This window comes from Crinia signifera, chromosome 1, assembly GCF_055691185.1.
Source record: "Crinia signifera chromosome 1, ASM5569118v1, whole genome shotgun sequence".
Lineage (NCBI taxonomy): Eukaryota > Metazoa > Chordata > Amphibia > Anura > Myobatrachidae > Crinia > Crinia signifera.
The window spans coordinates 196233639-196255002 of NC_139217.1; the positions used below are offsets into that span (position 1 = coordinate 196233639).

The 21364-nt window shown below is 37.3% G+C and overlaps 1 protein-coding gene across 2 annotated transcripts in view; it reads right to left on the reverse strand.

Annotated features, from left to right (window-relative positions):
* Nucleotides 1-1018: 1018 nt before the first annotated feature.
* Nucleotides 1019-21364, reverse strand: part of CCSER1 (coiled-coil serine rich protein 1) — an 873181-nt gene continuing 852835 nt past the window's right edge. For both annotated transcript variants that reach the window (XM_083179106.1, XM_083179105.1), the window contains exon 10: nt 1019-1597. In XM_083179106.1, coding sequence (XP_083035232.1) covers nt 1481-1597 — 117 coding nt within the window. In that variant the 3' untranslated portion in view covers nt 1019-1480. The remainder of the gene's footprint in view (nt 1598-21364) is intronic.

The window sequence follows — 21364 nt, forward strand, 5'->3', positions numbered from 1 at the left end:
ATAGCAGCGCCTAAAAAAATAAATAAAAATACAGACAATTGGATTGACTTTACAATGAATTGATAGGATATATAATAAAACTAGTATATTTTAATAATAAAAAGAAAGAAATGCATGGGTATGTACTCACATACTCCAACATTTATCTACTTTTATTCATCTTTCAAACTGCGATTACAAACTAATCAAAGAAAAACATCTAAAAACAAAGCTACAACACAAATTACTCGAACTTTGTTTTACAACAACAAAAAATGTCTAAAATTCTACGGTTAAAAAAAATTAGGACTAAATGGTATGTAGGTCCATTATGCCTGGGGGTGAAAATTGAGATTCATATTTTGAGCTGAATTAACAGCAGATTTTACTTATTTGAATGGTGCCTATGAAAATTCCTGAGGATTTGGGCTAATGGTCTATTGATTCGTACATGTGTGTTCTGTCATGATAGTCATTCATATTTTAGCAAACAATGCCAATTTTTACCCCGGAAAGTTTAGTAAAAAAATGTCCAATATAAACAATGATCTGGTATTTAAATATAATAAAAAATAAACTTTTTTGGTAAGTATTTCACTTGACATGCCCATGCTTAGAAATATCCAAAATGCATCTGGCTCTGAATAGCCTAATGGTACACTAACATGTTTGCTATGGCATAGTTTACTAGAACTCAATAAATGTGTGTACTGTACATTCAAACTTACCAGAAACTTGCCCACTCTCTGTCTCACCATAAATTGAGATCAGTAAGCAGTATTAAGAATAGTAATGTGCAAGAGGGCAAGTGATGCCAGAAAAAAAAGTAAAAGTTGTATAAGAGAGCCATTTAATTTATCAATTTGGTTATTTCATTAACCTGTAACAATTTTTCAAAAATAAACAAATTTCAGAAAGGTCCATATGTTTTTAGCCATGTATTGTGACAATATATTTAGTAACAAATAAGCAGACTAAAGGATGGAACATCATTGATGCTTAATATATGAATTAAAAAAAAACAGACTGCTTAATGTAATTTTTGAAAATGTAAATGTTTAATGGTATAATTTATCAATTGCATTGTACAATTATTATTATTATTTTTTTTTAATAGTACAGAAAAAACTTAAAGGAAACATTTAAAAAAATAATTTAACAAAATCAAATTAGACAGCCCAGTCTTACTAGTAAATTGTAAATGATTAAAATTAAACATTCGGTGCATTTGCGTGAAAAAAAAAAAACATCAAACCAATGCGCTGTCTTCTGGTCTAAGTGCATGATCCTTCTGTATTTTAAATTATTATATAAAATTGTATCTCCCAGAGAGATAATAACCACTTATTTTGTTATTAAAGTCCCTGCAATGAAAATATATCTGTACACCAACGTAAAAAATGAGTATTTTCATTTGTGATAATGCAAAACTGCAGTTTAGCAGCATAGTTTCTTTTTAAACCAGCGTTTATTACATTTTAATGATACTTAATTGAATACATTAGTGTAAAGCGTCTTGTGTCCAGATGTTGGTTTTAAACTGATAATGCTGGAAACAATGAACAGGTCTTATAGCTTTGTAAATTGAGCCTTCGGTACTTGCTGTGTTCCTATGGACCTTAAAATAAAGAAAAGAATACCATTAACTTAAAATAGACATGTGTCTTCTGCAGATAGAAAAAAACAAATGTCAGTGAGATAGAGAGCATTAGACAAACAGTAATTTCATCATTTTGCAGCACATATTCAGCACTTGTCTGAAAAAGTCAATATTAAAAGAAAAAAATAATTGAAGCTGCCATTTCCTTATGTGTGGTAGAAATGCACAATATAAATAAAGATTTGGTATTTAAATGTAACAAAAATAGAAAAGTTTTGATAACTGGACTACTTAAATTTTTTATTTGCCACATCCCCAGTTACCTTTAATAAAACCACCTGTACAGCCAAAAAGGCAGCAAGAAGCAAAAGACCACTGTTCACATATCTGAACATATTGGTTTTTGGTAATTTTCTCTCTTCTGCAACTCTGCTACTGTACCTATATTCTATAGAATCCACTTTAAACTTCTCAACCAAATATATAAAGCCCTTCTTCGCCTTTATCTCCAACCTCCTATTTGCCATACTCCCTTTTTACTACTCCTGTTACTTCCACGTCACCTCTACTTGGGTTACACTCCAGATTTTGTTTGCAGCAACCCACTCTCTCAAATGGACTACCTTACCAAGTCCATCTTTGTACCAGTCTTTCCAGAATTCTAGAATCCCTTAAAATAAAAAACTTTTTTTCATAAAGTCTACTATGGGTACTGGAGCACTTAACCCCTGCAACTCATCACTACCTGCTGACTATTATCTGTGAGCTGCTCTTCCTGTCCACCTGTTCATGTCATGCCCTGGTTATAGTTTCTACTACAACATTTGTGTTTACACACTGCATTGACCATTGTGCACTATGTTTTTTATTTGTTTTTATTTATTCATCATGTTTAGCATTGTGCACACCTTGTGATAGAAATAAAAATAATACTAATATAAATAATATATAAATAATAATAATAATAATAATAATAATAATAATAATAATAATAATAATAATGCCAGCTTGTTAGCGAATACAGTATATCATTTATATTATTTTTTGTGTTCAACTGAAGAGGTATTGGGGGAAATTTACTAAGATGTGTATTCTACTTCACATGTGATGTTGCTATGGCCAACCAATCATAAGCTACTTCTTATTTATGTAGCACCCTCAGTCTAGAAGATAGTAGACAGGATCTGATTGGTTGCACATAGCAACATCACATGTGAAGTAGAATACACATCTTAGTAAATTCCCCCCATTGAGTCTCATGTGATGCAAAAGGCATGCTTCTGAATATGTTGAGTGCTTTTTTTGTCCAGCTACAGTACCTACCCTAACCTGGTGTTGGGAGCTGTATACCTTGGTCCCATTTATGAATATGGTCATGTTATTATGCCTATAGTTTTAGGTAATGCTGCTGGAAATTTCTAACTGTAATTCCTGTTTAAAAATAATGATATATCTCATTTTAGGATTCTGCATAATAAATATAAAAATTTAACTAAGACCGCTATGCTTATAATTACAGGTTTTAAAGATACCACTGCAGAATATTAATATGCAGCCATTGTAAGTAAAATGTTTACAGATGCAGTCTGCCTGTTGAGAAGTACCAGGGCAAACTGTTACTGGCATTCAAAAGCACTAAAAGAAAAAAAGCAGCAGAAATTCTAACAGTAGTGGATAACACAGCAGCTGTCATGTTCCCCAAGAGCATAGGGAAAGCACATTTGTTTGTCACAGCTCTGGGGAATGGAAGTCTGGCTTCTATCCGTATGCAGAATCAGATGCTGGTTCTGCTACCAGCTTTTTTGTCCTTCTTAAAGTACTGTACTAACATTTTATGGGATTATTCCGCTGCATAATGTTCAGAAAACATGTAAATGCTAAAGCAAACTTTTATGTATGTGTCATTTACGCACTTTTATGCTGGATGATTTTACAAATGATGGTCAAGAGAGGTTGAAATTGATATGGATAGAATCTTACTATGATAGAATGGCTGGAATCTCTGAAAATCAGAACATAAATGTATATGGTGAACAGAAAATAATTAAAAAGGTCTAGAAAATGTCTAGTGCTCTTTTTGCTACTCTACGGCTTCAACGGACAACACATCTATTGTGTTGAGAAGCAAATAGACATATGGTTTACACAAAGATCCAGTTATAGTAAAAAAAAACTACCAGTGGTTCCCTAACTGTGTGCCTTGGCAACCTGGGATACTGCAAAACTCTTGCAGGCTTAGCGGTTCAGAATTCAGGGGCTAATTTATTAAGCTCAGTGAAGTGATAAAGTGTCTGGTTTTTATCACCGGCCAATCAGCTCCTAACTGTGAAGTTACAGGATTGGTTTGAAAAATGACAGATAAGAGCAGATTGGCCAGTGATAAAAACCAGACACTTTGGGGGAAATTTACTAAAGGAAATTTGTAAAAAAAATAGGTGTATTTGTATCCAGAAATACACTTAATTTTGACATGTACTATCCCGAACAATATGGCAATTCGTATTCGTATTGATGTGCTATCAATACGAATTGCCATATTTTCGGGACAGTAAATGTCAAAAATAAGTGTATTTCTGGATACAAATACACCTATTTTTTACAAATTTCGTTTAGTCAATTTCCCCCTTTATCACTTCACTGAGCTTAATAAATCTACTCCCAAATAATTTAAGTGAGAAGCAAAACCATTGGTAGTTGCTGCTAATCATAAAATATATGAATAATCAGAAGCACAACTGTTGTGTAGTCACAATTTACAAGTACCATAGCCACAATTTACTAAATGTTTCCAATTTTACAAATGTATCAATAAAAAATGTTATCTTAGGGATCCGTGTAAAAAAACGCTGATACTCCAATGAGTTATGGTTCAAGAAAGTTTAGGAACAACTGATATATATATTCTGCACTAGTAATACTAGTTGTCCTTGGTCTTTAAATTTGACTTAATTTGCTGATGTTCACTAAAGGAAAAGTAACCATAGTAATAATCATCATGATAGTGAAGATTTATTAGTAGGCAAGCCATTGTTTTTATTCATTTTAAATTATAATTACAATTTATCCTTTTCATTCTGTATTTCTTTATTTATTTTTATAGTATCCACTTGTATACATAGTACAGTTTGTACCCAGCTTAATTGATATTTAAAATGTAGAACAGTAGACGTAGCTGAACATTCATTAAAGGGGATTTGGTGTTTTTTAAAATGACTTCAATTCATAAAATTACAGCCTCTGAATAACAGTAATAATTTCCTTGCACTGTGTTGCCAAATTAAAAGACTGTAAATTATAAAAAAAAAAATATTTGTTTGAAAGAGAATATTGTTTTTAACCAATGTTTATTTATTTTTTTTTCCCTAAGTAGCATAAAATAGAACCCTTTAATAGGACATATTTATCAAAATGCAACAAGCTATGGCTTTTTCAAAAAATTTTGCAGAAATGCATAGTTATAGTTTAAGACATAGCCCTATAGCACACAAACTTCTTTTATATCAATATATAAAGCAATGTTGAATGACAATTAATCCAATAAGAATCTTCAGTGATTCTGCAGTTAACAAACACATGTGCCTGGAGAGATGGGACAAGGTGACAAGAGAGTGGTGTCTGCTGTATCATGCAAGGTTTTACATTCTATTGATACCTAACAGTAAAGCTGTGTACACACGGGGGCGATAGGGGCTGAAATCGCTGGAAATATGGTCACAGGTGATAAATCGCCGGGTGCGTGCTCCCGTTTTCAGCCCCATTCTAATCGCTGGTCGCAGGAGCTTGCACCTGCGACCAGCTGATTACCTCTGCGGCACTGCCCGGCAGAGGTTCCCTTTCATCAGCGACCATCTCCGGTCACTGATGAAAAGGAGAAACTGAGCAATATATGCTCAGCCATATATTGCTAGCAATATATGGCTGAGCAATATATCTCCCCCGTGTGTACGGGGCTTTACTGGAAAATGTGTTTAAGCATATCTTAATGACTGTAATTTGTTGCCAATGCAGAGCGATGTATATCCATTTAAAGCTGAGCAGACTGATGGAAGTAAGTTTTGTGTGCATTTTTTAGAGAAAATGATAACCACCTTGTGTCTTAACCCTTTGAATGCCAATGATGCTGTGAGCGATCCTCAAAATATCCACTAAAAATACTAGAATCGCTCACAGCAACTGTTCTACTAGTATAAATAAATGCAAATAGAGCCAAATCAATTAATTTAAGTTAAGGATTTCACCCAAAAAAAAGAACAGTCAATGTAAGCACCACTGGCATTTTTAACAGATATTTTGAGGATCTCACAACGTTGGCGCTCAAAGGGTTAATATCAGTTCCATATTTTATGTTATCCAAAAATTGAAAACTGCATAACTTCTTTGACCAAATACTGTAAATATAATTCCTAGATCATTTCACCAATTGGTTACAATGTACTCATGTGTAATTTTACTTCCAAATAAAACAGTATCAATCCAAAATAATCTATATATAATTATTCACAGAAATATGCCTTAATGTACTAAGTAGGCTTTTTGAAAGCTACCTCAGTATATCCCAAACCCAAAACATAGCAGAAAAGTCAAAATTTAAGGTTATTTATGCTTTTACATGATAGTATAATCTAATTGACTGATGTACTAATTAAAGGCCCCCATACACATATGCGACTTTCCGGAGGAAGACGTTACATATGAATTTCCTTGAACCACGAAGGAAATTCCCAGGTGGCAGGATCAAATGCTATATATGGCATGCTGTCTTTTGCGCACCATACATGAATACATGCATATTCATATCCCATTCCCTGCTGCTGGTAGGCTGCCCATGTTGTAGGTCAGACGTGCAAGCAGGTCCAAGTTCAGACTCTCATCTGATGGGCATTCAGACCCTGATCTATGCGCATCATATCAGAAGTCAAACACATCCGATTTGGTGACTTTTCACCTGATTTCTCCGCCTGAAGTTCATAGCCAGCTTAAGTTGTCTGTATTTAAGCATGGATAGCTTTACGACTAGGACTGTTGGGGTACCTTTATGACCAAGTTTAGGAACTTCTAAGCTAAATATGTCCCAAAGCCAAGCAAGGTATTTCAAGTTGTTCTAGACATGTATCTGCTGACATTAAGTCAAATTAAAATGCTACTTGTAACTGAATAGAGTCCTACAGAGAGATACATTTAGCACATGTCAAAATGTATGTGTTCTCAACTCAAATTGTCTTTGCTTTATTGATACACAAGCCATCAATGTACACTTTTGAGCCATAGGGGGAAATTAATTTGAAAAAAGGAGATAGCCTTTGGGGTTTTTTGCATGTGGATATTCAATTGCATGCTATTTTTCACTTGAGACCATGTTTACATGCCTAATAAATTAATGAGCTAATGGGTTTTTAGAGAGGTTAACAGGCATTTACTTAAAAAGTTTATGGTAGACTCCTCAGACATCATGGACATTGTCCCCTGAGACACATATAGCATCCTGTACTGCTCCAATTGGCAAGCCTTCTGCTGGAAAGACCCCCCCCCTGCACTTTCCGCCCTTCTACCTCTTTCCTTCTCCTCTCAATGGGGCAATTATCCTGCCTGACGAATGTGAAGTGGGAAGGTGCCGTACCTACGTAGTTGCATAATTATGTTGAATGGTTCAGTGGACATCAAATTATTATAATAATAATCCCCCCCTTTCAAGTATCCCCCCGCCTCTATCCATATGCCTAATGGAATACAGCGGGCTGGGATTCTGGATCTGACTGAATATATACTTGAATAGGTTTAGAGTTATTTACCTCCTGTTCTGGGAGTTGAGTAAGATCCTCAATTAGAATGTTTTTGTTTCCATTAGTGTCATCTTAGTAAATCAAGGTTTACCCCTTTTATATTTGTTGGCCATGAGGGGGGCCGGTTGGGCGGATGCACCATGTCCGGTATCCACACTATTGCGATATGTTAGTCAAAGCTGTAGTAAGTCCAGCACTGTATACTTGTATCCTGCGGCTTCTAACACTTTTGAACTATTTTTGTGTGTGTTCCCCTCCTTCCTCTTCTTTCCCCCACCCCCACTCCCCCAGTTCATGATTTATAGTGAAGATATTTGTATGCACTCTCTACCTGTAGTTACTCTATAAGAAAGGTGGGGTTGTTTGCTCCAGGATGTTTTATCTTTTCCATTGGTAAATGCTTAATGCCTGAGTTACACTTTTGTATGTGGAATGTAGGTTGCATACATTCCCCGGCCAAACGGATGAAAATATTGCTATATCTAAATAAAACAAATGATGTTTTGATTTTTTTGCAGGAGACACACCTGTCGGCTCCAGGGACTCTGAAACTTGGGATGCTCAGATGGTCGATCGTGGCTTTGTCTTCCTATAACTCCAAGGCACATGGGGTGGACATACTGTACAGTAGGGCTCTTCCACTAGAGGTAACTAGCACTTTATTGGACTATTGAGGCAGATATGTCATAGCCGGTATCACAGTATATGGGAGGTCTCTCACACTATCTAATGACTACGCCCTGGCCCCATACTCCAGGACCTTTCTACAAAAAATAATAGCCCTGCTCACCTCTTACATTGACAAAAACCTGGTGGTGGATGGAGATTTTAATCTGGTCTCCTCGACCATTTTAGACAGAACAAAATCTTCCACTGGGGCTAGCTCTCTCTCCAGGGTGGGTTTCCCCTCTTTACCAAGATGCTGGGTTTGGTAGATGCTTGGTGCTCCTCATACCCCACTGATAGGGATTACACCTGCCTTTTCGCACCACAATTTCCTTCCCTGAGGATTCCGGCTCGGCTAAATTATGGAGATTCCCATCCAGATTTGGCAAATCCACTAAATTATAAAACATGTTGGGGTCTGTGTGGGAAGACTTTTCCTCTAACAATGCCGAGACCGCACAAACCAATCCATCCTTATTTTGGATGACGGCCAAATCGGTACTCGGGGGCACAATCATGTCCTTCACCGCAGCATCCAAAAGGGAATACTCCAGAAAGTATGTTTCACTACAAACTGCATTGACTGACTCCTTCCAAATATTTAAGATATCTACTTCCCCCCTTCATAAAGAACAGTATTTACTGGCTAAATTGCAGTTCGATGAATACTTATCGGAGATGGGAGACCAATATTTTTTTGCTGTAAATGAAAGATTTCACAAGTTTGGGAACAAAACAGGCTGCCTACTAACCAATTTGCTAAAAGTTTATCAGAAACCAGCTGTTGTGCATTCCCTGTACACGGCCAAAGGGCAATTAGCCTCCTCTATCAAACAAATAGCAAAAATCATGCAACTTTTCTATAAAGACCTATACGCCACATCTCAACCTTCCCATGCCCCATGTCCCTCTGCCCTGACCTCTCTCCTAATAACTCCTTCAACACCATCTCCTTTGGCTGCATTGACAGAAAAATGGAAGATAGATATACCTGAGGTAACCACTATAGACTCTCTATTCCTCCATTATACCTCCACCATGAAAGTCATGGGATCTGCTTATCTGCAGGAAGTACATTTTAGATGTATACACTGAGCATATCTGCCTCCCTCGACTAGAGCATATTTTACTACTCCTGCTGACAAATGCAGTAAGACACAAGCGTCCTTCTTTCACTGTTTCTGGGACTGTTACAAGGTACGTAGGTTTTGGAACAAGGTGTTCTCTTTTCTTAATACCGCTTTTTCCTTGTCTCTAATGCCGTCTCCCATAGCTTGTTTATGCATACATTTTTGTGATTGAGACCATACACCAGCTGCTATCAATCACCTGTACCCGTTATTCATAGTACTTTTCACTGTAGCAAAAAAAATAATTTTGAAGCACTGGGTGTCTAAATCTGCACCTACCCTATCTACACTTCATAAGATGCTTCTTTAGCAATTGTACTGTGATCGTAAGACCATGTCCATTGTTACAAAGCAGCAAACATTTCCATTGTAAATGGGATTCTTACATATCCACGCTTGACCCTGACACAAAATCCAAAATATTCCAATTCTCCGAAAATCAATCTTGGTCTATGCTAGGATCTTCAACTAGGTGTCTACAGTAATCCCTACTCCTCCAGCCCTCCTGCATGGTCGGGTCAGACTACTCACTGTCAGGCAGGCGGACCTGAGAGCGTTCACACCCCCCACACCCTTTTTTTTCGTATTGTACTACTCAATAATCTAACAGAGTGCAAGTAGCTAGTTTACTGTCATTACCCCCCTCCTTTCCTTTGACTTTCCCATCCCCTCCTTCTCTACATACTAACCTAGTTGGTTTAATGTTGTTGTTGACTTATTTTGAAATAGTAATGCTTTACTATATTGGAATACACTGCTTACCTATTATATTGGTAATGTCTTATCGGTTTAAACTGCTTTTCCAATATGGACCTCATTGTGCATGTGTTTGTTCATGTGTATGCTTATATTTTACAAGATATACCTTTATATACTGTATCTTATGTTTGAAAACTAATAAAAAGTTTATGGTTTTGTATGTAAAAAGGGTCGCGGCACCCAGTAACCCCCTAGATATTCTGGATTATTTTTTTGCCATTGTTCAGAGGGATAAAAATCAGTACGTGCTACGGCCCCATTGCATAAATTGAATTGCTGTAAATCACCATGATTAATTGAATTCCCCCTCCCCATAGTGGCAACACAAATACAGTAAGGATCTTATTTTGATTGACTCGCAAGGCTGCGAATTTTGTAGCCTTGCGAGTCCATCAGACGCTGCCGTAGTGCCGGCTGCCCCCCTCACACTCAGTATCCCCCCCGCACGGCTGCGAATGGATGATTTACATAATCATCCATTCGCAGACAGGGAGAAATCATTTGCTGATCGCTGACCATTGAATGATTTCTCCCACGCTTGCAGTTCAGAGAGACCTATATAATCACTCTAAACTGCGGGCACAGGGCGTGCGAGGACAAGGCGGGCAGCTGACATCTGACCGCCTGTGCAGATGCTTACATTGGTCTGAATAAGGTCCTATGTATGCCCTTTACTACTTTTCATTCAGCTTTTGACTTTGCTGTCAAGGCTGTAATATACAGCACAACATACAGTATAATCATCTATGTATTGTAGCATTATGATTAATTAACACAGCAGGTCAACATAGTAGACTTATGGCCAAGCAGCAATATTTTATGTACTCATATGCACAGCCTCAAGGCAAAATCTGTGTTATAAAACGTGGCATTTAAAATGGTTTACTCAACAGTTAACAATCTTCTGAGAGCTACAGTATAACTAATGATTTTGATACAGAATATAAAAAGCAGAATATGAAAACATAAACAATTGTATTATTACAATTGTATTATTACAGAACATAGCATTATATTAATTTGCAAAATGTACTGATTTTCTATATAACAAAGTGCGCTCACATAGCAGAAGTGTTGTACCTGGCCAGAAATTCTATCATTGGCCAGAAATAATTAGCAAGGTTATTAACATTCCTTGGGAAATATGTCTTCCAAAATGCTTAATTGTTTTACAATATGAAGTCATAACCAACAGTACAAGAATTGCCTACAGCCATTCTAGGAACTCATATCACGCTGGGTTTTACATTACATAGACATTAATATAAAGCTATATCTAATCACCATTTAAGTAATTGGTTTGCACTCAAAATGCTGATAGCTTTTGTCAAAAGGTAAACCAATCAATGATTTTGCTGCCAGGCAAATGTTACAGCAGACATCATTTTAATTAAAACTCTCCTCCAAAAATAAAAGATACAGGAAAATACTGTTGCTTGGCATGTTGTTTTAATATGAAAGAAAACGATTTGAGACATTTTTTTCTATGAAAAAAGGTGAGTTTGTTTAATTAATAGTGATTGTAAAAAAGTAGCCTATAGGCTCTTAAACAGGTTTGGTACAATGTTAAATTGCAAACATAAATGTAGGTTTGTAGACCAGAGGAGATAAAAAAAAACATGCATGATATTGAATAATTATGTACCTATATTTAAAAAGGGTTGAGATTACCTGAAGGATAAAAAAGGGGCAGACTAGATGGGCCAAATAGTTCTTAGCTGCCGTCAAATTCTATGTTTCTATGTTTCTATGATAAATATAAACAGTTTCGATCACTTTTATGTGAAACGTGGCAGGATGTATCGCACGCAATATTTATTTTATTTATTTGTGAACAGTTTCTTATACATTGCACACATATTCTGCAGCACTTTACATAGAATATTTGACCATTCACAGCAGTCCCTGCCCCAGAGGAGCTTTCAAACTTTAATACTTACCACATGTACATGCACTCGCATTCACTCTTGGGTTTTGGGAGGAAACCGGAGTACCCAGAGTAAACCCACACAACCAAGGGGAGAATATACAAACTCTGCACAGTTAGGGCCGTAGTGGGAATCAAGCCCATGAACTCAGCACTATGAGGCAGTAATGCATGATATACCCATCTAGTTTGTAAAAAATAGGTGTGTCTTCATTTACTGTAACTATACTTTTTGCTGGACACTTGCCTGTTATGCTAGACATATAATAATAAAGTGCACAAGCTATTATAGAATTTCTAGTTTTTTTTTTCTTTCTGACACATTTCTCCCTTTTTCTCTCTCCTTTTTCTCTTTTTTTTAACCCCCATTCCTCACTGTCCTACTCCTCTGTCTCTTTATCTTTTTTTTAATCATGAGGATTACTGTGGTAATTCCTCTATGTGGGAAAATAGGCTTGGAGACTGTGGACATGCCATCATTCTCCAAGTAGAATCACTAAGACTGGTAGCAGGGGTCACATCAATGGACATTATGTGCCATTGTGACAATTTTTATCAGCAGTACATTTTATTTGATTTGTCTCAATAATCTATATAATATTGCAGCAAGATTCCAGAAATCTTGACAAGCCTCACAAAAAATAAACCGAACAGCATGCACAGTAGGTTATTATTGGTATGTAAGCACTTCATATTCACCTCTCCTCCATTTTGGCTTTACAAGGGTGATACAGATTATGATTAGAGGTTCCAACCTGTACGGCTGTATATGTATTTAGTTTCCTGATCAGCCATTGGTTAAGTGCTTTCTATGTTAGTCTTCTTCGGTTACTGAGTAAATGAGTCTGTGTCATCACTTGGTAAGATAAACTGCATATGCAACTTGATTCTGCCTGTTTAATTGGCACACACTGTATTATTAATTTTGCGTTCAAGATGCTGTTACATGGATGTTCTTAACATGCAACTAACACGCATAACAACCAGTGTTGTACCAAGAGCGCTAGTCTTGATGATGGTGTCAAAATTCTTATTTGTATGTTAGATGAAACTAATGCTGCTGCTGCCTCTAATCAAGAGGAACTGTGAACCTCTTATTTAAATAACTAATATTGGATAGGTGATCAATGAATGACCACCTTTAAAGGCGCTGTTGCATCAGATAGCATTCAAACCACAAAAATTCTTATTAAAAATATACTGTTTAAAATAATTTTTGTAGTTTCAATGATATCTGATGCAGCAGTGCCTTTAAAGGTGGTCGCTTATTGATCTCCTACCCAATAATATTTCTTAGCATGTACTGACTTTAACCAAAGACTGTAATGTTGATTGATCCCACCCACCAATCTTGCGCCTTTACGTGGCAATATTGTAATTGATGTCTGATCTGATTTCTAAACTTGGAAGACTGTAATAATGATTTATCCTACCCACAATTCCTGCCTTTGCCTGACATTTTTGTAATCTGATCCGTCTGTTTCCCGAACGTGGTTTGATTAACAATGCTTCAACTCCAATTGTTAACACTATTTCCTGAGTGTCAAACACCAATGACTCCATAAAGAAAGTCCTGGATTAATGGTTCTGTGATGCTTGTCTTGGGTATTTTTGCACAAAGATACGGTTCTGAATCGGTGGATATTACATGTACTAATAAGGATGATGAACAAGTACAGAGTAAATTAAATAATAATTTACTCTCCCTTCATGTTCCTACTCTGTTTTTGGTATAAATCTTAAATGCTCTACATTTGATTCAAAAAAAGCACTGTAATTTCTCCAAAGTCCTCCTATTATAACCCTTATATATCCCATAAATTTGGTTAATACATGTTCCAAGTACAGTAAGTGTTGTACTGTACTTATGAAATGAAACACTTTTGCAAAGTCCTATTCAGGTGCTCTCTTTCTTAAATTATTTAGGCTACGTGTTCTATCCTGTTTCTGCCATTTTTGCCCACCCCAGTCCGTATATTCAAGGAAGCCACTACCCAAAGCACATTGGTTAGGACATTTTAAGTATAATATTGAAGACAGCTATTGTGCAAGTATCAATTTGGAAGCCTCATTGACCTAATTCATTAGCAATATCAGCAATGACCCAAGGCACTATTTTATGTTGTGCTCCCATTTGTATATTTATTTTTCTATTTTGTGTGCCTACATTACTGCAAAATTATGCTTCTTCCAAATAACCTTATTTAACAGCCTTTTAAAACATAACAGTATTAATTTTATAGAAAGAAACACTGATTAACTTTAATAAATATTTGAATGTATAAAAATCTCATTTTAATTTGGGAGAAATGGAGCATTTAAATTAAATGTTCTGTAAGGGGATTGTCGCATTTGGCAAAAGAAATAGAAAGAAGTAAAAATAGATATAAACTAAAGTAATAGACAGTAATGCATTTATTTTAATCAGGTCAATCTATAGTTATGTTACATTCACACAATTCAATGTAAAACATGTAATAAAATGTTATTTAATAAATGAAAGTATACTATTGTAAAAGACTAACATAAATTACACTTACAATGATTATGCCATATAATCAACTTTGAAGAAAAACTCAATTATCTACAATTTAAAAATCATAAAATGCCACTAGTACCGAGAGTAGCATTTAAAGTGAAATAAATCCATAGTTAAAAGGATGTTGGAGTGAAATGTATGTGCTAAATTGAGTAATTATAAATAAAAGGAATAGTAACTGAGGAAAACTAACTTGTCGGATATCAAGTTACAGTATATTAAATACTGTATAGTGTACATACTTGTCTACAATCCAGGGATGGAAAGGATGCACCCAAAATTTGTGTGGCACTCCCGACCATCCAGAAAAGTGGAATAATCTCCTGCTTTCTACTAAAACCCCTCTGCACCCCCTGCATCATCATAGCCTTGCCTCCACGTTACAGTGCTGGTAATGTGGGCATTGTAAGCAGCAGGCCACAATGACACAATACAGATGGAGTGGGTGTCAACTTTGCAGGGGTTGGTGGTAAATTCGCTACGCATCAGCCCCTCCAGCCTTCGGAAGGGGGCGTTCACGCACGAGATGGAGCACCCCCCGTCGCCTCGCCGCCAGTCCCCGCCACGTTCCCCAACCATAATCTAGCCTTCATTGACAACTTTGTTTAGATCCTGACCACAAACATGCTTGATCTGTGTTGTGCACATAGTGTAAAAAGAAACAAGAATGCTACAACAAATCCAAGTGACAAAACATTAGGTCTTACTGCTGCCCTGTATACGTTCTGACAGGCTGTTGCTGTGAAATTTATCACGCATGCAGAAGTAAATGAACAGAATAAATTCAATAAGACTGACTAGTGAGCAATCAAGTTAAAATAACATCCCACAGATATGCGCTTGACGTTTTATCATTTCTGGCCACATAGAACTCTGCTGGATATTAACAGAGGTAACAGAAGTAAGGGACATTTGCCACTGTGAATTCAAAGAATATTTTCAAACATAATTCTTGAAAACATCAATGGCAAATAATAGGCCAATACTTATTCTTACATGTTGTATGGTAATAAGTCAAATACATGGGGATACATCTCGCTATATTTATAATAGGCGTATGATATCAACCTGATGCACATATTTGAAAAAGTTACAGTAACTCTTAAAAACGCCTCAGCTAATACTGAAAGCAGGCTAGAGTGCTGGATTTCAGTATCAAATGTCCTGCGCTCCTTCTTAGGCTGCCTTTTGGTTATCACTTCAAGGTCTCCCTTAGGCCTTAGATATATATGGAGAGTGGGTGGGTGTAATCATTTTACCAGGCGCCAGAGAATGAGTTAAAAATATATTCAAATTTATTGTAAAGAATAACATATGCTTATAAAAAATACATCTAAAAAAGGAGGGATGAGTCCTTACCCCCTAAGGGTATTTGGAGCCTGAAAGGGATGGTAAGTGGCAGGGATGCAGTCCAGAAGTGCACCCTGCAGTGGCCCCAAATGCCTTAGCACTTGGTAGGTTCACCCAGATCAAGTCAGTCACTGCCGCTGACGTGTTTTGAGCATCAGGTGCTCTTCTTCCAGGGCAAGGTTTGAAAACAGTGGTGGCTGCTACTTTTGTGCTTCTGGAGGCTTCCGTTACTTCTGCTGCACTTTCCATTTGAAGCCTTATCTGCCGATCACAGCACAGCACTTTATTAGCAGATAGTGCTTCCAATAGCTTCCTATTCCTCTGCAATCAATCAGTTTATTGGTGGTGGATTTTTACTAGGGGGGCAGCAGCCCTGCAGTCCCTAGGTAAAAACCACCACTGCTCATTAGTAATAACCCATAAAAAATTGTACTAATTAATTAAAAAATAAGAAGATAGTGGTATGTTAAGTAATTTTTTAAATTACTTTCTTTACTCCACAAATAAAAAAATAATATGCCATACAGTTGTATAGTCATCTTCTCTTTCCAGGAGCTATGATGTTATGAGTTATGATGTTATGCAATTGTATTTACAAAGAATTTGCCTTCTTTTTCATGCTTTAAGTCCGATTGTCTCAACATTATTTGTTTTATATGTCATTATTTCTACACATTTTGCTTCTTCAAAATCCTGCTACATGTGACAACCGCATAAGCCTATATTTGTTTTGTATATTGTGACAATGCTCTTTGAACGTTTGTTATTTTGTACATGCTTTTATGGGAAATATTTGGAAACATTTAATAATTTGTTCTATATTATGATTATGCCTTTACAAATATATTAATGGACTGATGATCTCTATATATGCTATAGTATGTAGAATGTTAGTAATAATGGGATCCAGTTAATTGTATGTGGTACAGTGCTTTGTGGGAAAAGATTGTGCTAATATAAGACTACGGTGTTAGACAACCAGCCCCACCACAGAAGGACTAAGGAGTTCATTCTGGTTGACTCGCAAAGCTGCGAATTTTGCAGCTTTGCGAGTCAACTAAACGCCACCCACAGGATGTCTGCACCCCGTTGCATTGAGGCTATCCCCACACACATGCGAATTGCTGTTTTGCATAAACATCCATTTGAAGCCTTGCGTGCAGGGCACAAATCATTCGATGATCACTTACCATCGAAAGATTTCTAAAGTGTTCGCACATGTGTCACTCTCTGGTGACGCAGATGTGTGGAGCCCTGGTACGCGATATCAGCTGCCTACCCCTGGACCCGCATCACGGCCAAATTACCATGGGAACACCCAGCATTTTCATGGGGATGCGCGCGAAATGCTGGGCGTTCCCATGGGCATGACCCATGCCCGCCGATCACCACCGCCCGCACTGCTCCGTGCAAACGGGTCAGAGAATAATCAATAATCAGAGAATAATTTTCCATTCGCCCAAAGAGCCTGCACATGCACATAAATGTTTATGTGCATGCGCACAAACAAAACATTGATCCCTTCTGCGAACGTGCAGGGGAGCGCACAGACCAGAATGACCTCCTAAATCAAAAATCACCAGGTTGAGCCAATCATGGATTACTATATCAAAAACTAATGGCGGCTATGCATTGGGGCAATAAGTGCGAGAATGCAGTTCATCTGCAGAGGTAATTGGAGAAAAAAGAAAGAAATCATGGCTGCGTATGTAATTAGAGTATTTGGGTGCAATAATATATATCCATTTTTGCACAGTGCTCTCATTAGTTCTTTATTAAATGCATCATTCTTATGTACAATGCATATTCCTATGTCAGGCAAAATGTATTACAATGTTTTTAAGAAACACTTAACCAATCATATGTTCAAGTCTGTATCAATATTCAGTAGCAGTAATTGTCAATTTTATTACTAATGATGTCCAATTTGTTTTGTTCTAAATATACATACAGGGACCGCCAACTGGGCAAAATTTACATTTACAATTACACTAAGCAGCCAGAAAATATTACCATTTTTTTGTGTTACTTACCAAAAATGTCAAAATTGCATTAATTACCGGTTAACATCTGTATTATGTGTATTCTGTAATCTAGCTCTGTTTAGTATCCAAAAGGATGAAAATTAAAAGGAATACATACAGTACATATAGTTTTCATGTGTGCAGAAGACTAGGGATTGATAGATACAAGGAGATATACAGAAAATATTGCTACACAATTAATGAGCCCGATTTGCTGTTATATATCAGGATCTGGATTTTTTAGAATACTGTTTAATAAGTAGATCACATACTGTATAAAGAGGACAGATAAAAAACACCATAACAGAATTGGGTCCCGATTCTAGTTGAATCGGTACCTGGCGTGTTTGCACAGGTAAACAAATGTTGAAGTTGAGTAAATGACACAGAAATTTTTTATTTCTATTAACACAATAATTCAGAGACACATTCAATTAAATAGCAATACAAGTTCCCTTTCCAAGTTATAAATTTTATAATACATGTTATGGGGTATAAAATACTTAATCTATGGTGACTGCAGTTTAATACCTTAATTAACGTGTTAATGAGAGTGTAAATGATATTTGATTATGAAATGGCTTACATTTTAATAATATACAACCTCCGTGTATTTGAACTTTAACTAATCCTAGATTAAAATGAATGCTTTGTAAAACAAGCAATTAGCTGTACACTGATATATATCTCTGTATGTGTGCCTACAAATGACAATAGCAATATACTGTTTGCCTTGGTAAAATGGAGGAACTTTCTACTTCAGTGCTCAGATCACCTTGCATGAAGGAAACAGAAATGTACTAAAACTTCTGGTACAAACAGGTGCTGGAACCGAGGGGGAGGGCAATATTTGAGAGGAGCCAATCAAAGTTCTGGGTCGCAGGGTGCAGTGCAGCTGCCATCTATAGTTAATATGGGTAGTGTCAGGAAGAAAATAATACCCATTCCAGCTGCTTCACATCCTCCCACCCAGCTCTTCTCTTCATGCCTCCAGGGTCCTCCTTCCACCTGCACGCTTCTCCATCCCCTACAGTGTGTGTTTAGTTCCTGTGGGCTGGTCCCTTCTCTGGGACAAGCCCTTCTCATCTCCAACTTCATATATTCCTCACCCCTCTCCCCTAAGATTCACTTTGTCATCAGTCCCACTGACGTCCCCTTATTTCCAACTGGATTAAGCTGAAATGTACCCTGTAAAGTCTGATTACATCCATGCACCCCCAGCTAGGGTTTGAGCTATGAAAATACGTTGGCACTTTGTCTTCTATATAAACACTGCTGGGGCAGGCTGCTGTCAGAGGTCCTATAACTACTGGAAGAAATTAATTTCTTACTGCCTGAATAGTAGCAAGAAGAAATTCTATTTATCAAGTCTAAACTTCAACAATCAGTAAATGAGTTCCATAATGTTCCTTAATGTTGTATTTGTCATCTGGTACATTATAGCATTATCTGTAATCCCTAATGTATCCTCTATGCTGTTGTTTACATAAATGTGTGCATATGTGCATGCCTCACAACTTTATTTTGTGACTGTCCCATGTCCCATGGACAGCAGTGTCCTGCAGTGGGCGGTGGGGTGGGGGGGCAGTTGGGATTACCCCTGCCCATTGCTGCTCTGCCCAGCAGCGGTGAATAGATGCTGCGCACATGTGTGTATTCAGAAATACATTGTGTGCATGCCCTCATAGTGATGGGAATTGCTGCCTTGATCAGAAGCCATGCCCCTTTTCGGGGGAACGACAATCCAGATGCCCCCAATGGAGATGTTCGGAAGTATGTATGTGTGTTTGTGTGTATCTACATAGAGCTAAATAATTCTGACATCAGATAGGTGGTGTAGAGAGGGGGCAACAATCAATTATATTTTGCACATCGGTGGACAATAGATAGTGTTCAACAGCACGCACAGCTGGCAAAACGGATATTACTGTTATGTTGTTCCATCATTTTGATGGACTGGTGACTAGTGAATAAAAAGTACCAAAAAATGTTATAGTCCATATTTTGTATTTCACACTTGCGATGTAGTAATGAAAAAGACATTGCCCATTGAAGAGGGGAAAAAAATCATGCCAAAAGCGTCATGACCCAATACATTCTTACTCTCCAAGGGGGAGCAGAGATGACTTAAATAGTACATCAGTCAATTTTAATCCAGACCGCAATGGCAAAATTGGAAAGCTCTGGGCTAATGTGAACAGTAATATTAGAAGAAAAACTGATGTGTTTAGTAAAATAAATAATACTAGTAGGGTTAAAGATTAGGCCTTCATTTGATGTGATTGCACTTTTGCACGGATCGAGATTTTGCAACTTTCAGATTTTGAATTAGTGATATAATTTTCTGAGAGTGGTGAGGAGTGGTGCACATTTAATTTTCTGTCCATACAATTTATGTTTACTAGTGCAAAACTAACACACTATGCAGAATCATTGCTAATGTCCTTATGTTACATCAGGCAGAGCACCCCGATACGTTACACATTATGCCAGGCAGAGCCAGCATTTTATGTTATGCAATGCAGAGCCCCTATTAAGTTATGCCAGGCAGAACCCCCAGCACAAGCTACACCAGGCAGAGTCCCGATATGCCAGGCAGAGTCAGTGTTATACTTTACGCCAGGCAGAACCCCCAGTTACACAGAATGCCAGGCAGAACCTTTTTTTTTAGCTGTTACACCAGGCAGAACCCCTGTTACACATTACAAAAGGAAAAGTCCATATATGCCGGGGAGAGCCAGCATTATACATTACACACAGAAAGAACCCCATCACATGTTACTCCAGGTAGAGCCCCAGTTACACAAAATGACATTGAGAACCCTTGTTAGATGTTGAGCCAGACAGGTCCCCATTATGTAACCCCACGCAGAGCACCCAGTTATGCCAGACAGAGCTCCTATTAAATGTTACACCAGGCAGAACCCACTTTATACTAGGCAGAAGTAAAATGAATGTGCCAGATCATACCGCTATGTCTATGATTGTGCCCTGCTGTTTAATCCAGTGGCCCAGGCACTGAGCCCAAGCACAATACCAAGACATCACCTAAGGATCTTCCCTGCCTAGTTTTTACATTCACTTCCAATAAGCAAGACAAATTATATAAAGTGATATGAGTGGACGCTCCACAATGTGCTGATAAGCCAAATAGCTGCTATCACAGCATACCATCCCCCAGTCAAAAGGGTACAAATACAGAAGGTAGTGACATCACTAAAACAGCAACAATAGATATGTAAAAATCACAATGTAATTTAATGAAAGTGTAAAAAAACACAAAGAACTAAACAGTGGTGACGATGATGGAGCCAATAGTTCACAAAACCTACAGTGGTGAGGATAATGGATCCATTGGGTGGCAAAACCGGACAAGCCCTGAATTTCTTCAGCTCGTGTGATTGCCAATGTCCCCCAAGGAACTCTATTCCTCAAACAGCTTTACACGGCCAGCTTACCTTTCCCTATAGACATTCTCCTGAGGACTGGGTATATGCCACCCCCTGTGGCCTAAAAAGTTTTGAGGTACCTTAGATAAACACCAGCCGCTTTATTATATGAGAGAACCACATACAGGGCCTACTAGGAAGGACTCTATGTGCACTTGCTT